The sequence below is a fragment of the Onychomys torridus genome, chromosome 20, assembly GCF_903995425.1.
Source record: "Onychomys torridus chromosome 20, mOncTor1.1, whole genome shotgun sequence".
In the NCBI taxonomy this organism is placed as follows: domain Eukaryota; kingdom Metazoa; phylum Chordata; class Mammalia; order Rodentia; family Cricetidae; genus Onychomys; species Onychomys torridus.
The window spans coordinates 47,432,285-47,456,820 of record NC_050462.1 but is presented as its reverse complement, the minus strand read 5'-3'; the positions used below and the strand labels follow the sequence as shown (position 1 = coordinate 47,456,820).

The window sequence follows — 24,536 nt, the reverse complement described above, 5'->3', positions numbered from 1 at the left end:
GAGACGCAAAGGCGCACAGGGAAAACATTCAGCAGGTGTGCAGACTGGAGCAGATGGAGAGAAAAGGGGAACGGAGAGCAAGAGGAAGGCCGAGAGTTTGCTCAACGTCCGCAGTGAAGGAAGAAAAAAAGAGTAAAATAAGAAATGCAAATTCAACCGTGGCGAGGGAAGAGGGAGGCAAAGGGGGCAAAAATGAAAGACACTGGCCCACGAGACGAAGGCATGGAAAAGGAGTGTCCTGCTAATAGGTCTTCGCAGGGCATTTCCCGCGCAACAAAAGGGGATGGCAAGCTGGGTAGGGCGGGGCATGCCTATGAATCCCAGCACTCGGCGGGGAGAGGCAGGCAGGCGGGTCGCAGTCTCTTCAAGGCCAGCCTGGTCTACAGGGAGAGTTCAGTCTGAGCTACAGAGTGACACCCTGTCTCAACACCAAAGAGGAGGAATGGGAAGCCAGGCTTTGTGGCCTACACCTGCAACCTCAGCACTGGATAGACAGAAGAAGAGAAGCCGGCCTGGTCTACATAGCCAGGGCCACCAACGGAGATAGTGTCTCAATAAATAAACCAAAAGGGGGTACAGAGTTTGGGACTGGTTCAGGCAGGAGCTGGGTGGCAGAAAGATCTCCATGAGCAAGAAAGGCCCTGTCTCAAAAACAAGATGAGTTCTCCACAGGGACCCAAGGCCTACCCGGCTTCCTTTCCCCCACTCTGGGACACTTTTTTTTTTTCCCCATCTCTCTGCTATTTATAACTCTAATCAAGAAATGGTGCCAGGAGAAGAGATGGGAAATAATTTGGCAAAATGGTGGCCTCACAGCCTTCCACTTTGCCTCCTGGCTTCTCTCTTACCAGGCATTGGTGTCGTGTGCACCCCTCTCTGAAGATCTGTTTTTACCCCCACACACACACACCCCATCCTGGGCAGGTCACTCTCGAGATCTTCCTCAGACCATTTCTCAGTGTCACGACTGTCTCTGCTCTTCAAATATCTCATATTTTTGTGATCTCTCTTCTCCCCTTTCTTAAAAACTGCTTCTTCTGTGTCCTCATCTCCCTCTCCTTTGTTCGGGATTATACTTCTTTGACAGAGGAAAAAAAAAATGTGGGCTCTTCCTCTGATCATGAAGACAAGATTTGCTGCCAGGTCAGTTAAAATGCATGCGATAATTCAGCCATCTTTGTAGTGCTCTGCAGAGCTGTGACACACCTCTACACAGTGGCTATGAAACAGACACATATGCAAGGCCAGCACTACTGGGATTCTACCTTCAATGTCCTCCAGTGTTTCCTCTCCGGTGTGTTCGTGTCTCAGAGCCCTGGTCAGCAGGAAAGAGATGGTATGAAAATGGAGAAGAGCAAAGCTGGGGTGGAACCCAGAACTTACAACTCCTTTCCAGGCCTCTGACTCGGGTCAAGATGCCTCTAGAGCCCCAGCTGCCTTCCTTTCTGCACCTGCAGCTTGGCTTGCCTGTCTGCACTCCACCAGCTTCCCATAAATCTTAGGCTGAAATCAGATGCCAAGAATCTGCCTCTGACCTCCTCTGCCCAAATATTTGAGAAGTCACCTCACCCGCCACAGGAGGAAGAAGCAGAAAATAAGAGAGATTGGTCACCCAAAATTAGCCTGGCTATAAATAGTGGGGCAAGAGAGGGAAAGAACACACAGGACTACTAGACCAGCTTAGTAATGAAGACAAATATATTTCCCTGAGGGATGATCCAGAGCAGAGTGTCACAGTGCTGAGCCACACTGGGGGTGAACAGACATGAAGAAACTAGAGAAACCCAGAGAGTGAGGAAAAGTCAACATTAAACATCCTGCCAGAAAACGTCTTGTATTCGAGTCAAGAGCTTAGAAATTAGTAAAATTAATAAGCAATGCTCATAGCCAGACATGCTACTGCACTCCTTCAATCCAAGCCCTCATAGGCAAGATCTGTAGTGTGAGGCCAGCCTAAAATCCAAAAGAGCTTGGGGCAGGGGCATAGCTCGGTGGAAGAACACCTGCCTAGCATACATGGTCAAGGATTATCATCCCCAACATCACATATGCAGAAATACTGCACTGTAACATTGATATAACATTCTCAAAATGACAAAACAATACAGAGGAAGAGCCCATCAGTGTCTGCCAGGAAATAGAGACAGCAGGGGGTGGGGGCAAGTCCAAGGATTAAGGTAGCTCCTTCACAGTTGCAGGCTCTGAATTGTGGTGAAGGTTGAATCTACACATGGAGTAAAACTGCACAGCACTACAAGCATTAATGGACACATATGTTAATGACGTTTTAAAAATGAATAAGGCTTGCAGACTGTTAATGGTATTGTACCGTTGTCAGCTTCCTGGTTTTGATGTTGCACTACAATTACATATGATGTCACCATTCTAGGAAACTGAACAGAAGGTCCCCAGGCCTATGCACATTACTTTTGCAATTTTCTCTCAGTCTAAAATCGCTTCTAGAAATATTTTAATTGAGAAATGTCCATACCCAGCCAAGACAGTGGCCATTTCAGTGGCTATTTTCTCCAGTCCCTTCCCAATTTCCCTAGACACCTTCCTCACCTGTGTATGGAACCCCTCTTAACAGCTCCCTCAAACATACTTTCCCAGCTGTTGTCCCTGACTTACAAGCAAGCACTTCCGGAAGACACACTCCATAGGTCACTTGTCCCTCCACCCCCTCTGGCAACAGAGGCTTGGAGTGTATGTCGAGGGTCAGGCTTTCTCTCCCGGAGACACACAGCTTGAGGGCTTTCTCACTCACCCCACCCACCTCTCCAGCACTGGAAGCCTTTGCTGGCCTCTGAATTCTGGCTGTAGCCAAAGCTCTTACTGTGGGAGTGGCTGGGAAAGAAAGAACATAAATGTGATTGAGTGAAGTCCATAGGGAAATGGCTTGACCACTCTGGCCTTTGAGGACCCAAAAGAAACTCTTGCATGTTGGAGAAAGGACCAAGGGGTCACTTCCCACAGGGAACCATTTAGACCATCTTAAGGGCCCCTTTTCTTTGAGCCCTGGCTGTAGGCCAACATTTGGAATTTGGCCACGCTGCCAACAGCCCCCTCTCTTGCAGCCTGGCCAAACTTCCCAGTATGTGAAGGTTTCTCCACTCCCTCGATGTCCTCCCTCAGTCCTCATCCAACCCCTTAACAACTCAGCAGTTCCCAGCACTAAGGTTTGGCCTAGATGGTCCATTTGGAGTCTGTTTCAATAAAGCGAACTCTGGGAGAGACCTCAAAGGAGCAGGGAACAGCGAGAAAACAGGAAGGTGGCGCTGCATTCATTCTTCTAAGGGACAAGAAGCTGGGTGCAAAATCATGCAGAGAAGTGAGCAGAATGAGATTTCAAATTCTTTTTTTTTTTTTTTAACTTTGTTTACTTGTGGGATGTGGGGTTTTGTTTGGTTGGTTGTTGTGGTTTTCCATTTGTTTGCTTTGTTTTGTTATTTGTTGTTTGTTTTGGTCCACACACTGTAACCCAAGATGACCTGGAACTCACTCTGTAGCCCATGCTGGCCATGAACTTGTGGTAAACACCCTGTCTTAGCCTCCAAAGTACTGGGATTACAAGTGTGAGCCACCTCACCCAGTTTAAAACTTCCAAGTATTTGTCTGGAGAGGTGGCTCAGGATAAAGGGTGTGCTATGCAAGCATGTGGACTGGAGTTCTGATCCTTAGAACCCATGTGAAAACCAAAGATTGGCAGGCATGGAAGCTACCTGTAATCCCAGCACTCAAGACTGGGGACCTCTGAGGCAAGCTGGCTAGCTAAACTAACCAGTGTTGTAGATTATTATTTTAAGATGTGTTACATTTGTTTATACTGTGGAACATTTGTTTAATGTTGCAAAGATGTGGTGCATTCTTTTATGTTGCATTTGTTTGACTCTGTGAGGCTGTGTTACTGTGCTCGTCTCAAAACGCCTGATGGTCTAATAAAGAGCTGAAAGGTCGATGGCAAGGCAGGAGAAAGGATAGGTGGGGTTGGCAGGCAGAGAGAACAAATAGAAGGGGAAATCTGGGAGGAGAGGAGCAAGAGGGATCAAGGAGAAGGACACCAGGGGCCAGCCACCTGGCTACACAGCCAACCCCCGAGTAAGAGTGAAGGTAAGATGTGCAGAAGAAAAGAAAAAGGTCCAGGGGCACAAGGCAGAGGGGATAGTTTAAGTTAAGGAAAGCTGGCTAGAAACAAGCCAACCTAAGGCCGGGCATTCATAAGAATAAGCCGGGCTGGAAAGATGGCTCAGACGTTAGGAACACTGGCTGTTCTTCCAGAGGTCCTGAGTTCAATTCCCAGCACCCACATGGTGGCTCACAAGCATCTGTAATGAGATCTGGTGCCCTCTTCTGGTGTGCAGAAATACATGCAAACAGAACATTGAATACTTAATAAATAAGTAAATCTTTAAGAAGAAAGAAAGGAAGGAAGGAAGGAAGGAAGGAAGGAAGGAAAGAAAGAAAGAAAGAAAGAATAAGCCTCCGTGTACTTATTTGGTAGCTGGGTAGTGGGCCCCTCAAAAGAGTAAAGAGCAAAAACAACCAACAACAAGCCAGAACTGGTGACCCTGGGGTTCAGCAGAAGACCCTGCCTGAATAGACTAAGTGGAGAACCCTTGAAGAAGACACTCCGTGTCAATTCCATCCTCCATACATACATGCATGTGCACCCTCACATACACTCAGACCCAGGCAATACAAACAAACATGTAAGTACACTACAGAGAGAGGGGAGGGAGGAAGAGGGCTGGAGGGGGAGAGGAAGAGAAAGTTTTAAGTAGAGGAGTCTTCCTCTGGAGATACATGAAACTTGTGTCCACGTTTACCAAAGTCAGGTGAAGCTAATGAGCTTCAACTACAGCAGGAACTGGAGTCACACAGTAAATAAGGAGCCGGGCACAACCAAACTAAAGATAACCCTATAGGGATCAGTTGGAGTCCCCAGATATAAGCACCCCATGTCCACTTCCCAGTTCTAGGGCAGAGGAACAGCCAGTATGTGGGAAGGAAGGGCAGAGACTGACGTCTCAGAATCCTGGCAGTCCCTAGCATGAGAAATGTCAGGAAGTCATGCCGAGGTAGATGAGGGATGATACTACCACTTTCTCTGAGTCACTCCCGAATTCCCAACACCAGCTCCTCTCATTAGTACACCTTCTTATCTCTCTTAATTTATGTCTCTCTTTTCTGGTACCCCTGCCAACCCAAACCCTTCTCTCTCGAGCCCCAACGCTTTGGGAGTGAAGCACCAGGCAGCTTCCACTCTGCCTGTTTTGCTTGCTCACTGCAGTTAGCTGCAGGAGCCAGAGCGGGAGGGGGTGGGGAGCCCTGGGTCAAGCTGCCCTGTGATGCTCTCCCTCTTCCCGCGCCTATTGATCAGCCCTTCTATAGAACAGAGCCTCTTCCCAAACGCTCCTCCTCTTCCAGGATTCCCTTTTGCTGGCACCCAACAAGCTCCCCTGAAAAGTGTTTAGGGTCTTCCCTTCCTGGGGTCTTTCCCACAGTTTATACAATGCAGACTCGGGCTTTAGAATTAGCCTGAATTTGTATCCTAATTCTGACTAGTAGGTGCTCCGTTACTTAACGGCTCCCTGCCTCAGATTCTTCATCTGCATATTAGAGATGATGGTAATATTTCACAGGGTTGTTCTAGGAATTAAATGAACACACAAAGTGCTTGGCCTATTATGAGTGCTCAGGAAATGTTTATAATAGGCATGTAAGCATATAGATACATACGTATTATCCAACATTTTTATTTAGCTTTTGTGTGTATTTAGGGATTAATCTCAGAGTCTTGAACATGCTAGGCAAGCACTCCACCACGGAGCTACATCCCAGTCCAGTCCCTACCTAAAAATGTTATCGTGAAGACTTGGAGAGATGGCTGAGCAGTTAAAAGCTCTTGCTATTTTTCTTACTTAGGGTTTCTATTGCTGTGACCAAACACCATGACCAAAGAGCAAGTTGGGGAGGAAAGGGTTTTATTAGGCTTCAGTATTGCTGTTCATCACTGAAGGAAGTCAGGACAGAAACTCACACAAGGCAGCATCTCGGGAACAGAATCTCATGAAGAGGCCATAAAGAGGTGCTGATTACTGGCCTGCTTCCCATGGCTTGCTGAGCCTACCTTCTTATAGAACCCAGGACCAGCAGCCTAGGCATGGCACCACCCACGATGGGCTGGGCCCTCCCCTCATCGATCACTAATTGAGAAAATGCCTTACAGCTGGATCTCAAGCAGGCATTTCCTCAGCTGACGTTCCTTCCTCTGATGACTCCAGCTTGTGTCAAGTTGACACACAAAACCACCCAGTACACTACTCTTCAGAAGACCTGAGTTCCATTCACAGCATCGCATTGGGTGACTTAAAACTGCCTTGAATTCTAGCTCCAGAGGATTAGGTGCCCTCTTCTGGCCCCCACTAGCACTATGAGCACAGACACACAGACATACAATAAAAAATGAAAATGAAAGTTCCTAAATGTTATTATGACAGTTAATGAAATTCTGTTTAATTGTGTCATTTAACAGTTTCATGTTTCTTCTCACTCATCCTTTGATGGTTATACAGCTCCCAGAATATAGGATACCACTCTTTAAATTGTTGAATGAGGGCCAGCAAGATCTGAATTTCATCCTCAGGACCCATATGTTAACAAAAAAGATCTGAGCCAGGCAGTGGTGGCGAATACCTTTAATCCCAGGGCCCCAGGGGGCAGAGGCAGGCAGATCCCTGTGACTTCAAGGCCAGAGCAAATCCTAGGGCAGCCAGAGCTACACAGAGAAACACTGTCTGGAAAAAAACAAAAAAGAGAGAGAGAGACAGAAATACTAACTCCCTAAAGTTATGTTCTGACCTCAACATGTACACCATGGCCTATATCACCACCACACACACACACACACACACACACACACACACATACACACACACACACACACACACACACACACACATACATACACACACACACACACACACACACAAAATAAATAAATAAAATAGCTAAATACACCAATGGATCAATAATTCTCAACTCTTACTACAAAATTTCAGCAGAGACAAGGTTTCTCTGTGAAACCCTGCTGTCCTGGAACTCGCTCTGTAGACCAGGCTGGCCTCCAACTCACAAAGATCCACCTGCCTGTCCCTCTGGAGTGCTGGGATTAAAGGCGTATGCCACCATGCACGGCTGGTCTTTGGTTGGTTGGTTAGGTTTTTTTTTTTTTCTTTTCTCTTTTTAATTGGGAGTACAGAACAGGGTCTTGTAGCCCAAACTGATCTAGAACTCCCCATTCTTCCACCTCAGAACTCCTGACAGGTTTGCATCAGCTAAATATTAATCTAATCACCTTTTAACAATAAAACTATTATTGAGTGGGTAAGCAAATTGACCAAATGCCCAGCATGTCTCCACATTTGGTGTCTTGTGGTTCGTTAGTTCGTTCGTTTGATTTTGCTTTGACACAGGATCTCTCTGTGTAGTCCTAGCTGTCCTAGAGTTCGCTATATGTGTAAACCAGGCCATCCTCGAATCCACAGAGATCCCCCTGCTTCTGCCTCCAGAGTGCTAAGATCAAAGGCGTGCGCCACCACGCCGGGGTATGCCTGCACACTTGTAATGCACCCCAGAGCCCCAGTTGCTTGCGAGGCTGAAGCAGAAGGTTCCTGAATTACAAGTCATCCTGAAAAGCATAGGGAGTCAGACAGACAGACCACAGGGTGGGAGGCAGGGAAGCAGAGAAAGAGACAGAGACAGATTGTAACAACAGCAATAAATTGATGATGTTTATAATTTTTCTTGTTGGAATTAATCCTGGAAGCATTCCTCCTTGGAGAGCCGTTGCATAATTTACCTTTCACTGTGGCTGTAGCACTCAGGCTTCTGCCACGACTAACATGGGCTCGCATTCCCTGACCACAAAAGGACAAGGATGGGCTTTGCACAGTCACCGCTCGCAGCCCGCAACAGGAGCAAAGCTCCCTAGAAGGCCGCTGAAGGTGCCTTAAAATGCTTCACTGTCGTGATCACCCAGAGCTACGGGAACCTTGGTGGTGGGAGGACCAGAGGGCTGGGGGAGAAGAAGAAAGCGTTCTCTTCCAGCGAGAGGAAACTGGGAATCCAGTGGGAACCGGCCAGCAGTGCCAGGAAGTAAAGCGAGGGAAGGAAAAGAATTTCAATGAGTTCGGAGAGCTCTGCTACCCCAGTAACAGATCCGGGATGGACAGCAGGACACCAGCCCTCTCGGGGCCTGACAGCCAGCGCGTGTGAAAACTAACTCTTCAGCTAAATAAACGGGGGAAGCGCTTCCAGCCCTGAAAAATAATCAGCCCGGTTAAAAGAGCAGCTCACCACCCCCGGCCAAGCCTCCACTTCCCTCCCTTAGATATTCACTACCGACGACCCAGCGCGGAAAGGAGAGGGCGGCTCCCCGGGTCACGTGGCGCTGCGATCACGTGACGCCGCCCCGCGGGAGCCCAGGCGCAATCCGGCTCCCGCAGCCCGAGGGAGGGGCCCGTTGTGCCCACACACCCCGAGCCAGGTTCCACCATGCTGTCCCGCCTGCTCAAAGAACACCAGGCCAAGCAGAACGAACGCAAGGAGCTGCAGGGTGAGCGCTCCGGGGCCGCGGCCTGGCTTCTGCAGGAGGCCCGGACCTCGGGTAACCTCCCGGATCAAGGGGCGGGGGCCCCGAGCGCTGGGCAGGGGGTTCGGGCGGCACTTCTGGGAACCCCGGCCCCTTGCCAGCCCGCTCTGGTCCCCTCGGCACCGACCGGGCCCCTTCGGCGGCTCTCCGAGCCCCGCCCAGGCGGGGGTCTGCGCCCCGCCCCTGGCTCTTGACGCTCGGTGCCCATTGGCCCAGGCAGCCTCTCGGCCCGGAAGTGGGCGGGATCCGGGGACCGCCCCGTGGCCCGGTTCCAGCGGGTCTGCCACCGCCGCTGTTGGAACCCGGCCTCGGGACGGGAGGAGTTAGCAGTCCGCTGCCCAAAGTCGTGGAGAAGGGGTGTCTGGGGAGCGCCCGAGCGAGTCCCTTCCCCGCCCAGGGTGCCAGCTTCCTCACCTCCAGAATAAAGGGGTTTGGTTTATTCCGGGTATGTGAGGTCCCCTTTTTAGAGGTCTGACGTTAGTGGGCAGTTTCCAGAAGAGTAGTAAGTGCGTGCGTGCGTGCATGGGGAGCTCATGGGCGCCCCCTCTCCAACACGAAGTCTGCTCCAACCCCTTTCCCCTTCCCCAGAGAAGAGGAGGCAAGAGGCCATCACCGCAGCGACCTGCCTGACCGAAGCTTTGGTGGATCACCTCAACGTGGGGTACGAAGCTCAGCCCCCATCTCGTTTCCTCCATCCGCCCTGGTCAGACAAGGCCTGGGCCACCCTCCTGAGGGATCCGGGTGCCCCAGTCACACCCCTGGCTTCCCCCACCCCACCCCCACCCCGCCTAATGTAACTTCGTGGAGACTTGAGTCAGCTTTGACCCCTAAGCAGCTGCAGCGGTTGAGAAAGCAGCCAGAATCCCCTCCCCAGACTAACGTCCCTGGCACAACTTGATGCCATCTGGCCAGCTCGATTCACCCTGTTAAGTCCAGCTGTCACTTGGGTGGGAGGGAAGGCCAGCCTCTCTCACCACATACCCCCTTTCCTTCCTCACCTCCTACTCTCTGGACAGCCTGGACATCAGCTGGCAGGAAGGAGGCGGTACAGCTGGTAGAAGTGAGGAAGCACTGATGCCAAGAGCTGTGACAACCAGGCTGTCCTTTCCCTTCCTTCTGGGTCTCCAGGGCCCCTACCAGCCACCTCAACCCTAAATGAGAAGGCCAGGGATAGCCAAAGACTCGAAAAGATTTCCTGGACCTGTGTGACTCATAAGAGTGCAGAGATGGTGACTTGATAGTCCGTTACGGGAAGCAAGGAGGCACGAACTATGCCTTCCACTCGAGGCACAGGCACGTAGCAGAGCTTGGTTGTCGACCCAGCAACTGAGTCATCCAAGGGAGTCATGCAGGCAGGGGGAAGGGTCATCTCCATTACTCATCTGAGGGGAGATCAGGGGGAAATGGCTGTGGTTGGGGCCTCTGGTCTCCTTTGTCTCCAGACAGCTCTCTTCTCTCAAGACTCCCACACTGGCACCTCCTTTGCTACCATTTGTGAGGCTGGCTGGACTTCTCTCTTTTCCATTACTTGCTGTACGCCACCCCACTTTCAAGCTTAGAGGGCAGCTAAGCCAAATCCAGATTAGAAAGGGTTTTGTGCTGCTACCCACAGCTCCTAGTCTCCAGAAAATGAAACAAAGGCTTAGTGTGTCTCAGCCCTTGTCAGGTGCCCTGCCCACTTTCTTGGACCCCCCCCCCCCAACACCCTTTGCCTCCTCTGCCCCCACACATTCCAGTGGGTGGCAGCACCGGATGTGGAGTCTCCTTACTGACCTAGAGCTTTGGGATAGGGAATGAAAAGGTCATCTGCTAATAAGAGAGGGAACAGTGATCACACAAAAGGCCAAGCAAAATCACTGGTGGGAGATGGAGCACCAACCCATGGTATGATGGTAACCACAGCCAGCAGTCTGACTGAGCAGGAAAGAAGTATTGCCTGGAGCAAGGACAGGAGTGTGTGTGTGTGTGTGTGTGTGTGTGTGTGTGTGTGTGTGTTCACTCATCTTTGAACTGGAAGGAGTATATAGGTGTGTGAGAGTTGGGTGTGATAGCAGATGCCCACATGCCTGTAATCCCAGCACTTGGACAGTAGAGGCAGAAGGATTAGGTCAAGGCCAGCTTCATCCCCATAGCAAGCTTTGAGGTCATCCTGGGCTACATAAGACCCTGTCTCGGGGTTGGGGATTTAGCTCAGAGGTAGAGCACTTGCCTAGCAAGGGCAAGGCCCTGGGTTCGGTCCTCAGTTCCAGAAAAAAAAAAAAGAGAGAGAGAGAGAGAGAGAGAGAGAAAGACCCTGTCTCAAAAGGGGGGGAAGAGACAAGAAAATCTCTTGGGATAGGCTTATTTGACCCAGGGTTACTAAGGAGGGGGTTTACTCTCCCATCCCACCCCAGATTCAGGGAGGGGCCTGATTTCCTTCCCAACTTCTTGCAGAGATCACTGCGCTTCAAATCACTGCCAGATGTGTCCCTGCTGCTGCATTTTCCCACGCCCCCCTCTCCCTCCCAAGCTTCTTCCTCAGGGATATCCCCCGGTTAACCCTCCCTACCCCATCTCAGCTACAGAGACTCCTTGAGAGGATAAGAAATGGTATGTTTCTAGTCAGCTCCCAAACTGGCTTTCTTGGGAACCCTAGGGTTGGAGGAAGGAGCCTGCTTCATTTGGGTCACATCCAGAAAGGGCCAGAATCCCAAGGCTTCCCCAGCCCTACCTCTTGGCTCATCTCCCACCCCTGTAATGGGCCCTAAAGACACACACCCCCCATACTGGATAAGCTGACATCCTTCCTTCTCTAACCTTTAGTGTGGCCCAGGCCTACATGAACCAGAGGAAGCTGGACCATGAGGTGAAGACCCTACAGGTCCAGGCTGCCCAGTTTGCCAAGCAGACAGGCCAGTGGATTGGAATGGTGGAGAACTTCAACCAGGCACTTAAGGTGAGCCCCACCCAGCACATCGCTGCCTTTATCTGAGCCCCATTGGCTGTCTTCAGTCTCACAGCTGCTGCAGACCTAAGGTTAATGACAAAGTGGGGAGGGAGTGGCTCCAGATACTCCTTCTGGTGTCCGAAAAGCTAGAAAAAGAGGCAGGATCTTGAGAAGTGGCTCAGTGACATGTTCAGGGCCCTGGGTTCAATCCCTAGCTCTCCAGAAAACCCTCAAAGGGTACACAGACCCGTTGTACCAGCTACTCTGGAGGTTGTAGAAGGAGGGTAGCTTGAGCCCAAGAGTGGAAACCAACCTGAGCAATGTTGCAGTAGTCCATCTCAAAGACAGACAGACAGGCAGACAAAAGCAGTTGGTGTATCTGAATAAGCGACCTCAGCCTAGGAGGCATAATCTACCCCACCCTGATTCCTGGCCTCCAATCTCTTCTCCCCCTCGCCAGGAAATTGGGGATGTGGAGAACTGGGCTCGGAGTATCGAGCTGGACATGCGCACCATTGCCACTGCCCTGGAATACGTCTACAAAGGGCAGCTTCAGTCTGCCCCGTCCTAGCCTCTCTCCAGCCTCCCAGACGAGAGGGGGACTGGTAAGGCCATCAATAAAACACAAGCTTCCATTCTGTGTGGTGTGTCTGACAAGTCACTAGCTCCTGTATGGTGGGGGGGTCCAAGGTGGTTTCCCTGTGGACTCATAACTTGTGGAGGGTGACAGCATTCCTCTTCCTACGCCTGCCCTTGAACCTGGTGCAGGTGACTTTCAGCTGAGCAGAAAGTGTCCTCATGCCTGCCCAGAGGAGGCCTGTGCTCAAAACTTTCTGCTTCCCTACAGAGAAGAATTAAGGCAGGGAGCAGACCTAGTCCTCAGCTCTGGCTCTCTGCCTCACCACACGCTCATGTGCTTTCCGGGCTGCCACTAAGCAGTGTCATGAGTCTGGGCCAGGTGGGAGATTAATTCTTGGGGGCACTTGAGGGCTGAGAAGGAAGAAAAATGACAGATCCAGGGCCACCCACAGAGAGGGGCAGCTGCCATCCTTGGTAGTTCCCACCTCCTAGGCGACAGTGGTATAGATGGTCAGGAGCCCAGGCTGAGAAAGGCCGCCTAGCGGGGGCCTGGGCAGAACTGCCCTCTGCCAAAACCTAGCTTCAGCCAGGCAGGCTTCAGCCTCTTAGCTCCTCCTCCTCACCACTGCCCTCACCCCACAAACATACAAACACTTAACAGTCCTGCTCCACAGCAAGAGTCCACCCCTCCAGACTTTGGCCTTAGCTGTAGCTAGTGTGGGAGCCTGGGAAGTCCGAGAGCAAAGTCTCTTAAGCAGATGAAAATGCTACAGCTTCACACATTGTGTGCCTGCCAGCTTTCCCCAGAGGTACGTAAGGGGTTGTGGGGGTGGGGTGCTATAAAAAAGACCAGCTAGGGATGGCATTGATCATTCAAGATTCAAGCTTTGAGCATTGTCCTAATGTCATCCCTTTGATCTTCCACAACACCGGGCCTGGTGGGTATTGTAGCTCAATTTGCTAAATGAGAAAATGGGTTCCAAGACAGAGTAAATGTGCCCAGCCTGGCACAGTAACTTTGAGGCCACCAGGACTGAAATGCAGGGCTCTTGGTTCTAAAAGCAGGGAAAGCATGCATCCAGAGGGTTATGATGTCCCTGGATTAGTAGAAGGTACAATCGTAATCCAGGTCCCTCTGCTCCCACACAACACGTTTGCACACAGGACCAGCTCAGGTTTGTTTCATTAGCTACAAAGATGATGTTTGCCCACGTCTGTTTTGCACAATAAGCCATAGCTTGCCAGTCATCTGCAAAGCAGATAGTTTCTTGATTTGTCTCCTCAGACTGGCCATTTCCCGCAAAGTAGATGTCAGGGGCCAGGCTAACGGGGCAGAGGAGGTGACAGGCTTTCCTGCCCAGTCTAGGCTGCCATCTGCAGGGCATCGCATCTAACCATGTGGCTGCCCCTGCTTCTTGGTGGCTTGCTGTGGACAGTGCTGTGGTTGCTCAGAGACCAACAGAGACTGCCTGCCAGCCATGCCTTCATCTTCATCACTGGCTGTGACTCGGGCTTTGGGCGCCTTCTGGCACTGCACCTTGACCAGAAAGGCTTCCAAGTCCTGGCCAGCTGCCTGACCCCCTCCGGGGCAGAAGACCTACAGCAGATGGCCTCCTCCCGCCTCCACACAACACTGCTGGATATCACTGATCCCCAGAATGTCCAGCAGGTTGCCAAGTGGGTGAAGACACATGTTGGAGAAACTGGTGAGTGCAGTGGAGTCACTGAGGCTGTGGGGGAGGCATGGGGTTCAAATCCTCCCAGGAAGGAAACATAGAATGCCTCACCTCTACAAAACCCCCACCCTATGTCTGTCATCTCCTCACAGGGCTCTTTGGTCTGGTGAATAATGCTGGTGTGGCTGGTATCATCGGACCTACACCATGGCTGACACGGGATGATTTCCAGCGCGTGCTGAACGTGAACACGCTGGGTCCCATTGGGGTCACTCTTGCCCTGCTACCCCTGCTACAACAGGCCCGGGGCCGGGTGGTCAACATCACCAGTGTCCTGGGTCGTCTAGCAGCCAATGGCGGGGGCTACTGTGTTTCCAAGTTTGGCCTGGAGGCCTTCTCTGACAGCCTGAGGTGAGGGTGCACAGCTCCAGGCCCAGCCTGGAGAGGGAGAGGGATCCTACTCAGACAGGTATACTGGATGCTGGCACAGGCCAGGGGAATTAGAACATAGGGGAAATGGAAGAAGACACAGGGTTATATCACCTACAAACTGTGTCCTTAAATAGCTTACTCTCTCTCTCTGTGTGTGTGTGTGTGTGTGTGTGTGTGTGTGTGTGTGTGTGTTGAATTGAGACAAGTCTCACTGTGTCATCCTGACTGACCTGGAACTCACCTGAAATCAGGAATCAGCCTGCCTCTGCCTCCCCAGAGCTGGGCTTAAAGGTGTGCACACCACACCAGGCAGGTTACTTGTTTTTTTGAGTCAGGGTTGCACTCTGTAGTCCAGGCTGGCCCCAAATTCCTGGCAATCCTCCTACCTCAGCCTCTTGAGCGCTGGGATTACAGGTGTGAGCCACCACACCCCAACCAGGTTATTTCTCTCTGGTTTTTTCTTCCAGGTCTGTTAGATCAGAGTGAGGCTGGCTTCCTGGGGGTTCAGAGCAAAGTGAGGTGTGTTGGGGAAAGTTTTATGTCGTTCATTTTTAAATGGCATTTACTTACACACACACACACACACACACACACACACACACACACACACACATTCTGTGTATGCATGCACGCATGAATAGGTACTATGGCGTACAGGTCGAAGTAAGCTTCCGGGAGTCTGTTCTCTTCCTGAGGTGATGAGGGTGGATGGTAAAAGGCCTTACTTGATGAGCCGCCTCACCAGCCCCTCATGTCACATTAATAGTAGAAAAACTAATACTTTTTCACTTCACGATCTTGACCGTTCCACATGAATAGCCATTACTATAGGGCTACTTAGTAGGAGCGTGGAGACATGCCCCTAGGCCAGGTCTGCCCCTCATTTTTGAGACAGGGTCTTACTATATAGACCAGAAGCCCCCCCCCCTTTTTTAATTTTTATGTGTATTGGTGTTTGGCCTGAATGTATGTCTATGTGAGGTATCAGATCCACTGGAACTGTCATGTGGGTGTTGGGAATTGAACCCTGGTCCTCTGGGAGAGCAGCTAATGCTCTTACCCTCTGAGTCAGCTCTCCTGTCTTTTTTTTTTAAAGACAGGGGGTCACTTTGTAGCCCAGACTGGCCTCAAACTCACTATCCAAGTGCTGGATCACAGACAAGGCCTCCACGTAGGCCTTACATAACAGTTTAAACAATAACATTCCAAGTTGGAGAGACTACCAAGACGCTCAGAGGACCGTGGGAGCCATCTCAGTTTGGAACAGAAGCCCAAGTTGTTCCGGTGGAGCCCGACTAGTGAGGAGGGTTGCCTTCATCACCACGCCCCTCCCGTTCTTCCAGTCAGCATCGTGGAACACAGGGACACTGGGATCTCTACCCAGGCCAGAGCAGGGCAGTGGGATGGACCCCTCCTCCAACCATCCAGTCACCTACCAGCTAATACCAGTCTAGACCCCTCACACCAGACTCAGGACTCAAGCACATGTTTCGGAAGCTACAGAATGAGGCTGTAGATCGAGAACTGGCAGCCTGCAGCTATCACCTGGACGGGCTCAGCTGCCTTCGGGCTAATAGTGGTTTTTATTCAACAGTTACATTGTAAATGGTTATGTAAGTACATTAATTTTGCCAGGTATTGTGGTGCACGCCTTTAATCCCAGCACTCAGGGCAGAGGCAGGAGTATCTCTGTGAGCTCAAGGCCATTCTGGTCTACAAAGCAAGTTCTGGTCCAGCCAGGGCTACATGATAGCAAATAAGTAAAAACACTAATTTTGTCTGGCCTGTAGTACCTTAAAATTTACTATTAAGGCCGGGCAGTGGTGGCACACGCCTTTAATCCCAGCAGAGGCAGGTGGATCTCTGTGAGTTCGAGGCCAGCCTGGTCTACAGAGTGAGTTCCAGGACAGGCACCAAAATACCACAGAGAAACCCTGTCTCAAAAATAAGTAAGATTTACTATTAAGAAAAAGTAAGGGATGGGGTAGGGAAAGGCTCACCAATTAAGACTGCCATGTAATCATGAGGGCCCATACCCACGTGACACGAGGCCCCCTTTTTCAGAGACTCACACATGTACACATTTACATGAATTGTTTTGAAGAAGGGAACAGGATGCTAAGATGGAAGGATCCTGAGTGCAACATTACTCTGGACTACATCACCAGCATGAGGCTTTAGGTTTGACCCCAAGCACCCACCACCACCAAAGGAAAAACATAATAAAGCTTGCTAACCATTAATCTAGTTGTCAGAGGAAAATATACAATAGAGGTGGCACAGTGAGATCCATCCATAATTCCAAGACCAGGGAAGTTGAGGCAGGGGCTTGAGGCCAGCCTGGACTACAAAACAAGATGCATTCTCTCTCCCTCTCCCCTTCCATCTGTCTCTCTCATACACACACACTCTCTGTCTCTCTCCCTCCTCCCTCCCCGTGCCTCTTCCTCTCTGCATGGTGGTATAGGCCTATAGTCCCAGCACTTTCAAGGCCAGCTTCTACTTCATAGCAAGTTCAAGCTACATGAAAGCCTATCTCATAAAAATAAAAAAATTTTCAAGCCAGCAAAGTGGCTGGGCAGTTAAGACATCCTGAATTCAGTGGACATACATGGTGGGAGAAAACTAAGTTGAACTCTGACATCCAGACAATGAACAGTGATGTGCACGTGCGCATGCACGTAAATACAAAAAATACAATTTTTTTAAAGTGGAAGTTCAAGATTAGCCTAGGCTACATAGTGAGACCCGGTCTCATAAAATAAAATTTAAAAAGTGAGAGAGAAATATCCAGACTATCATGATGGTTCACACCTATAATCCAAACACATAGAAGGTAAAGACAGAAGTTACCAGGAGTTCAAGGCTAGCCTGGGCTACATGAGACCTTGTCTCAGAAAATAAAAACAAGGGGCCAGAGAGATGACTCTGAGGATAACAGTGATTCCTGCTCTTGCAGAGGACCCAGGGTTAGTTCCCAGCACCTACAAGGAGGTTCATAACAGCCTGTAACTCCAGTTGCAAGGGATCTGACGCCTTCTGACCAGTGAAGGTTCCTGCACACACATGGTGCACATCAACTCATGCAATACACATATAAATTATATATAATGATTTTTTTTTTTATAAAGAAAATACAAGGAAAACAAAGTGAAGATACCTCCCCTCGGCTGGTGACGGTGTGGCTCAGTCGCTTACCTACCATGCATAGCCCAACCGGCAGTAGCCTTTTCTGTCAGGACACGTGTCCCTATACTGTTGACACCTTTCCATCTTAGATCCCTCACTCCTGGAAACTAGAGTATAAACTCAGAAACCGGGTTGGGGATTTAGTTCAGTGGTAGAGTGCTTGCCTAGCAAGCGCAAGGCCCTGGGTTCAGTCCTCAGCTAAAAAAAACCCCAGAAACCTTTCTGCCCACCCTCCAGGCGGGACATGGCTCCATTTGGAGTACGAGTCTCCATTGTGGAGCCTGGCTTCTTCCAAACCCCTGTGACCAACCTGGAGAGTCTGGAGAACACCCTGAAGGCTTGTTGGGCACGATTACCACCAGCTACACAGGCCCACTATGGGGAAGCCTTCCTCCCTTCTTGTGAGTAGCTGGGCACATACTGAGTGCATGACGGGGAAAAAGAGAGGGCCAGAAAGGCCAGGCCTCGTAGGGAGGAAAAGGGCAGGCAGAGAGAGGTGGTACCACGCCCCAAACTGGGCTGGTGATCTGTAAGACAGCCTAAGATGGGATGGAGGGAAGCAGGGAGCTAACTACAAGCATCTTCCAAGATCTCCAGGTGCAGCGACGCATCATGAACCTGATCTGTGACCCGGACCTGACCAAGGTGACCAGCTGCCTGGAGCATGCCCTAACTGCTCGTCACCCCCGAACCCGCTACAGCCCAGGCTGGGATGCCAAGCTGCTCTGGCTGCCTGCCTCCTACCTTCCAGCCAGCCTGGTGGATGCTGTGCTCACCTGGGTCCTTCCTCAGCCTGCCCAGTCAACTGACTGATGCCAGCTCTCCATTCACATCTGTCTCCACTCTGGTGCTGCCTGGTTCCTGGCACGGAGTCGGCTCTCAATAAATATGTATTGCTTTAAAAGGCAAAATAGGTGGGCAGAAATGAAGGTACCTGTGGGAGCCTGGCAAGATTTAGTATCTAAAATCCCTAAACTGCTTAGGGCTGGAACTCTCTGTCCCCTTTGGTGCCTGCAAAACTTGTGGTGTCCACTGGGGGGTGTAAGGACCTGCGCTACACTTAGAGATGCTCTTTGGAGCTGCACTTGAAGAGATGGCCACCAGAGGGCACTTCTGTCCGGTGTTTCTATGTGGGGTAGTGAGCATTCGTTTGCACCTGGCGCGGCATTATCTAATGTTTCCAGGGACAGAAGGTGACGAAAATGGTCAGGGCAGGACTGGGTGGCTTCCGTGAAAGAAATACTTAAATTCCCCTATTATCTACGGCAAGAATCGGGGACAGTGGCCACACAGGTCTCGAGACAAGCAACTGAACCATTCTAAAAGGAGCCTGGTCTCCTTGAGGACTGAGGGGGAGGAGTCTGCTGGCCCTCAGAGAATCAGAGGGCCAAAAAGTTGTCCAAATAGACACAGGCCAGGCTTTACCACGTAGGCCCCTTGTGGAAAATCCCTTTGACTTATGCAGGGGACGGCCTCACAAATACTCCAGGACACCAAAGGCTCAGCAGGCAACACAAGCCAGGGTCAGGGAGAGTACTCAGTCCTCCTCAGATCCCCACCAACAAGATGCTCCTTTCCCAAACTCCCCCGAATGTGCCTAAGGAAGGGGGCATCCATCACTCTAAGATAAACTGAGACCACCTCCTTTTTAGGTCTGAAAAAATAATCCGTTTAATTGAAAAACCTGGAGAATCCACTCCCTTAGATGAAAAGATGGAAAAGGACCAGGACCCCCCCCCCCCAACCCTACATGACTTCATAGCCACTTCGGATACTCTTCACCAGACAGCAGGAGAAGATGATTCCCAGGACCTGTAAGGACAGATGGACGTGAGGGTGGGAAGGAGAAAGGGCCTGCTTCCCCAGACCCATCCAAAGGCCACTCTTCCAGGCCAGTCCCTCCTGCTCCCCAGATGCCCGGGGCGGATTCAGACCCCCGACCCCCGACCCCCGACCCGCAGCACACCTCACCTCCACAAAGGCAATGCCCAGAGCTGCTGCTGCCACCAGAAGTATTTTCTTCCTCAGCCAGGCCCCTATACTCTCCACGCAGCCCTGAAGGCACGAGGCAAGCATGAATACCAGCAGAAACTCCTGCCTACCTCCCCACCTCTCTTCTGGACCTCCTGCCCCCTTCTCCCAACCTCTGTCCTCCCCAGATCTCACCCCCAACCCTGACTCCATTAGCATCTCTCCTGCCTCCTGAAACACTTCCCAAGTGGCCCCTGTGCAGTGCCACCTCCTACCTGAGTGTGGATGGTGGATTTCTTGAAATTAATTCCACAGCCCGCAGTAACGTTGACGCAGCAAGAATCGGGGACTCGGTCCTTGGCCAGACCAGTGATGTTCTCCCAGTCTGTGTAGTTATTGGCCCCACAGCACCCAAACTAGAGAATGAGGCGGGAAGGGAGGGCAAGTGGCCAAGTGGAACCTTCACCTTCCTCAGACTCTTCAATCCCCACTCTCCGTCTTCCTTCCCGGCCTGCCTTCCCAGCCCCCACTCACTTCTTTCTGCAGCCCGTCCAGAACCATGGCTGTGTTGTTGTCCTTAAGGTAATTCTGCATCTGCTGCTGGAAGTTCTTACTGAACTCTGACTCCACCTAAGAGCAAGGAAGCCTGTTGTAGAGAGCAGAATCCAGGCCCTAGAGGCCCAGAGTCACTAAGACAGGGCCCCCTTGTCCCCTACTTACCTTGTCTCTGAACACGTAGCCCGCGATGGCCACAGCCACCTCCACAAGCATGATGAGAGACAGGAAGACGGCGAACTGCAGGAGCACAGGACAGGAGTTGGGTGTGCAGTCTGGACTTAAAGGGCTTGCTCTGACCCCGTCAATTCCTGGAACACTCCTGGTGTCCCTCACCCACCCACCTCGCCACAGAAATGCCCTCTGGCACTCCCAGGAGTCACGCTGTCCCACACCGACTCACTGTGGTCATAAGACAGGAGTTCTCCTTGCAGGCTCCACAGCAGCCCACAAAGGCCACCAGGAAGAGGAAGGCACCCACTGCAATGATGACCACAGGCAACAGGGAGCCAGGCGTAGTCTCATGGGTGATGGTCTGATTCAAGACGACCTGAACTGCCACACCAATGGCAATCAGTCCCACTGCACAGGCCTAAGGGGAAAAGTGAGGGCTTGGTCAGATCCTCCGTCCAGTAGCCCTCAAACCTGACCCCCACCCAGAAAACAGATGTTTGGCTTGTTTTTTTCGAGATAGGGTTTCTCTGTGTAGCCCTGGCTGTCCCCGAGCTAGCTCTGGAGACCAGGTTGGCCTCCAACTCACAGAGATCCACCTGCCTCTGCCTCCCCGGTGCTGGGATTAAAGAGTGCGCCACCACCGCCCGACCCAGAAAACAGTGGTAACACTTCCAGGGCTGACTGTAGAGAAGGAAGTCTGGCCATCCTTGCCCCACAGTGAAGGCTGGGAAGTTGTTCAGGGCAGACAGGTGGCATGCCGTCATTTAAACAGCTCTTCACCCCAGGATGTGCGGTGCTTTCTACAGATGCCCAACTAGACTCTTTCCCAGAACTGCCCCCTCACTCCAGTGACTAAGGTTCTAGGGCCAGCTAGGCCAGCGAGGAGGGAGCAAAGGAAGGTGGGTGGACAGAGCCCTTCCTTCCCCCAACTAGATGGGAGGATCGAGAAGAGATAGGAATAAACAGGGTGGGGAGTGGGGGTAAGCCCCGTGGCGATACCATCAGACCGTTGGCAGGTTGCCCCACTACCCCATATCACAAATGGTTGGGTCACCGGACAGGAAGGGCCAGGAGGGGGTTGGGCGGCGGTGCTGTCCATCTAGGGTGGCCGTTCTCTGCCCAAACTCGGGGGGGGGGGGGGTGCGTCCCGCCTTTGGCCCTTTCTTCAGGCTTTCCTTCCACATCTGGCCTCCAGCTGCCTTCATTCCCGGGTCCCTCGCCCCTCGCGGCTCCCGCTGCCAGGCTCCCCGCACCCCGCCGGCGCGCCCCGTCCGTCCCTCTCCGTCCCCCCCGCCCCGGCCCCGGCCCCCCAGGACTCACGCAGAAGGCCAGCAGAAGAACGTAGAGCAAAAACTTGACACACCTCATTCCTCCTTCCACCGCCATGGCTGCTGGGCCTGGGGCGGCGCAAAGCACGGGGGATTAGCGAGAGCAGGCCGCCGAGGGGGCACGGGCTCCGCAGCTCCGCGCCGCCGGCCCTCGCAGCCTGCCCTGCGCGGCCCCCACCGCAGCCCTTCCCACCCGGAAACCCGCGGTCGGTCGGATCCACGTCTCCCTGCCCCCTCCGCGCGCGCCGGGCGGCCGGGGGTGGGGGCGCGGCCTCGGGGTCCCGGGGCGCACGGAGGGGAGGGCGCGGCCGCGCTCGGGGCGGACCCCGACCCCCGCCGGAGCCGGGACCCCGGACCCCGGGCCTCCCTCCGTCGGCAGGCGGCGCGGCTAGCGCCCCCGCGGGCGTCGCGAACTTCGAGGCGGCGAAGTTGCTCCCGGAGCCCAGGGGCGGGCGCGGAGCCATGGCGCGGCGCGGCGCTGCCGACGCTTTCGGGGGGCCGGGGGTCCCTCGGCGGGGGCCCGCGCCTGCCCCAGCCTCACCTGCGCTCCCCGACGTCCCACCGTGCTCTCCCGCCGCGGGTCAGCCGCCGTCTCCGCGGCCCCCGCGCCCCGGCCCGCCCGCCCGCCTGCGCCCCGCCTGCGCGCGCCCCGCCCCGGCTCCAGCCAGCCCCCTCCCCCGCGGGGTGGCCGCCAGCCTCCCTCATGTGACGCGGGAACAGCTGCGGCGGCCTGAGTCACCGGGGCTGACGAGGGGGGCGCCCGAGCCCTCCGCCCCGACCGGGCCACGTGGCCCCTACCCGGAAAGCTGGAGCCCGGAGCTGGACCTCAGGGTGCCCGGGGTCCCTTCTGCAACCCCGCGGCGGCGGCGGCGGCGGCGGCGGCCGGTTCTCTCGGGTTGGGGAACGCTGGGTAGGCGAGGTGGAGCCCAAGGCACGGAGGGGGCAGGCAGCCCAGGCTTGCCCGTGGGCAGATGAGGCAAAGCGTCCACACGGGCTTCTGCAGACCTCGGCACCCACCGAGCGCACGAACCACCACCGTCCCGCTCCGTCCTAGTTCGAGCCCCCCGCCCCCCTCCCCGGCCGCCGAAGGTTGTGGGTTGGCTGGAACTGGGTGTGGCCAGAACGAACACTTTGAGAAAGCCCCTGGCTTCACGGCTCAGGAGTCTCCCGGCATTCTAGACTAGGCTCTTCTGGCCCCAACTTCTGCGTTTACTGGGGCTCCTTGCCTAGAGCCATTCCTCCCGTCCATTATAACACGTCAGAGCCTGGGCCCTCCTTCTGGAAAAGATTAACAAAGTCTGCGCTCCTGAAGAAAGGACACTGAGGCTAGCAAAGCTTTTCTCGAATAGACTTCCCCATCCTGTTCCTTATTCTCTTCAGAAACGGCGAAGCCACCGCGCTTTAATCACGACTTTAATCCCGGCACACTGGGCTCAGTGAGTTCGAGGCCAGCCCGGTCTACAGAGCGAGTTCCAGGACAGCCAGGGCTGTTACACAGGGAAACCCTGTCTCGACAAACAAAACAAACAGAGCAAAACAGAGAGGCAGAGACAAGGGAGAGAGAGAGAGACAGAGACAGACAGAGCGGGTGGGGAGGAAGATGTCAAAGCCCGGTGCAGGCAGGAGCTAGAAACACCTCCCTCCCCTGTGCCGCTACTGGTTCCCAGAAGGAGCTGTTGTGAACAGCTCAAAGAGAAACAACCTTCACGCTCCTCAGCTCTCTCCTTTCACAAGGGCGCCTTCGGCGAGTTGCTTACTGAAGAAAGTGTGCACTGAGGAACAGTTAGAGCAAAGGGCCAGCCTGGTGGCGCATCTGTAATCCCAGCGCTTTCAAACCTTTCTTGTTTTTCGAGACAGGATTTCTCTGTGCAGCCCTGGCTGTCCTGGAACTCACTCTGTGGACCAGGCTGGCCTCGAACTCAGATCCATGTGCCTCTGGCTCTTGAACGCTGGGATTAAAGGCGTGCGCCACCACACCCAGCACAGTCAAGTCTTAAGCAAAAGAACCAAAAATTCAAAGCCATTCTGAACAACTTAGTCACACACACACACACACACACACACACACACACACACACACATTTCTCTTTGGAGCCGAGGTCTCAGTGTAACCCAGGCTGGCCTAGAACTCTCTGTGTAGCTGAGGGCGATCTTGACCCCCTGCCTCCACTTCACAAGAGCCGCCATTACTGTGTTCACAAGCCCATCTGATGGATGCATTAATCCAGCATCAAACCCAAGGTTTGGTAGGCAAGCTCTCTACCAACTAAGCTGTGTCCCCAGTGCTAGCGGTACTCAAAATGAAGAAAAGGGATGCAGGCAGCTCTGTGGTCGACCGAGAGTCCAGGTTTGGTTCCCAGACTATTGAACATTCGAGATATGATGGTGAGGACTCTTGTTCCCAGCACTATGCAGGTGAAGGCAGGGGAACTGAATAATGTTCCAGGCCATCCTGGGCTACACAGCCAAACACTTGTCCAGCACGTGAATGAGCCTGGGTTTAATCAGCAGTATGAAAACCAGTGGTACACACCTATAATCCTATAATCCTAGCAGCCTAAGGTATGAGACTTTGTCTCCAAAAATAAATAAACAAACAAATGATAAATCAGTATCAAGCTGGGCGGTGGTAACACACGCCTTTAATCCCGGCACTTGGGAGGCAGAGACAGACAGATCTCTGTGAGTTTGAGGCCAGCCTGGTCTACAGAGCTAGTCCAGGAAAGGTGCAAAGCTACAGAGAAACCATGTCTTGAAAAACCAAAAAAAAAAAAAAAAAAAAAAAACAGTATCAAATAAATGAAGAACCTTGGCATGATAGCGTATGCCTATTATTCCAACACTCAAAAAGCTGAAAGAGGATGATCATGACTTCCAGGCCAGCTTGGGCTGCATGCTAGGACCCTGTCTCAAAAAGAGGAGGAGGAGGAGAAAGAAGAAGGGGTGGGGGCTGGAGAGATGGCTCAGCAGTTTAGAGCACCTTCTCTTAGAGAGATCCTGATTTCAATTCCCAGCATGCACATGGCAGCCCACAACCTCTGTAACTCTAGTTC

General features: G+C 52.6%; 3 protein-coding genes across 6 annotated transcripts; 2 read left to right on the top strand and 1 right to left on the bottom strand.

The window, feature by feature from the left end:
* Positions 1–8,438: 8,438 nt before the first annotated feature.
* Bloc1s1 (biogenesis of lysosomal organelles complex 1 subunit 1) lies at positions 8,439–12,219 on the top strand. Of its 2 annotated transcripts, none has more exons than XM_036170187.1 (4): positions 8,439–8,668; positions 9,242–9,314; positions 11,456–11,588; positions 12,040–12,219. In XM_036170187.1, the coding sequence occupies exons 1-4, from the start codon at positions 8,557–8,559 to the stop codon at positions 12,148–12,150; spliced, it is 429 nt and encodes a 142-aa protein (XP_036026080.1). In that variant the 5' UTR covers positions 8,439–8,556; the 3' UTR covers positions 12,151–12,219. The 2 variants fall into 2 exon arrangements, with proteins under 2 accessions (XP_036026080.1, XP_036026081.1); XM_036170188.1 differs by having other exon boundaries at positions 8,440–8,617.
* A 47-nt stretch (positions 12,220–12,266) lies between these two features.
* Positions 12,267–18,358, top strand: Rdh5 (retinol dehydrogenase 5). 2 transcript variants are annotated; one of them, XM_036170185.1, is made up of 5 exons: positions 12,267–12,967; positions 13,525–13,864; positions 13,987–14,245; positions 17,693–17,856; positions 18,045–18,358. In XM_036170185.1, exons 1-5 carry the CDS (start codon positions 12,917–12,919, stop codon positions 18,266–18,268), a joined length of 1,038 nt encoding a protein of 345 aa, XP_036026078.1. In that variant the 5' UTR covers positions 12,267–12,916; the 3' UTR covers positions 18,269–18,358. The 2 variants fall into 2 exon arrangements, with proteins under 2 accessions (XP_036026078.1, XP_036026079.1); XM_036170186.1 differs by having other exon boundaries at positions 13,520–13,864.
* Positions 18,359–19,100: 742 nt separating this feature from the next.
* On the bottom strand, positions 19,101–22,479 carry Cd63 (CD63 molecule). Of its 2 annotated transcripts, none has more exons than XM_036169856.1 (8): positions 22,282–22,479; positions 21,476–21,552; positions 20,385–20,573; positions 20,147–20,221; positions 19,961–20,056; positions 19,702–19,842; positions 19,427–19,510; positions 19,101–19,267 (listed from the first exon to the last, which is right to left on the bottom strand). In XM_036169856.1, the coding sequence occupies exons 2-8, from the start codon at positions 21,539–21,541 to the stop codon at positions 19,202–19,204; spliced, it is 717 nt and encodes a 238-aa protein (XP_036025749.1). In that variant the 5' UTR covers positions 21,542–21,552; positions 22,282–22,479; the 3' UTR covers positions 19,101–19,201. The 2 variants fall into 2 exon arrangements, with proteins under 2 accessions (XP_036025749.1, XP_036025748.1); XM_036169855.1 differs by lacking the exon at positions 22,282–22,479 and adding an exon at positions 22,025–22,099.
* Between the last annotated feature and the right edge of the window lie 2,057 nt (positions 22,480–24,536).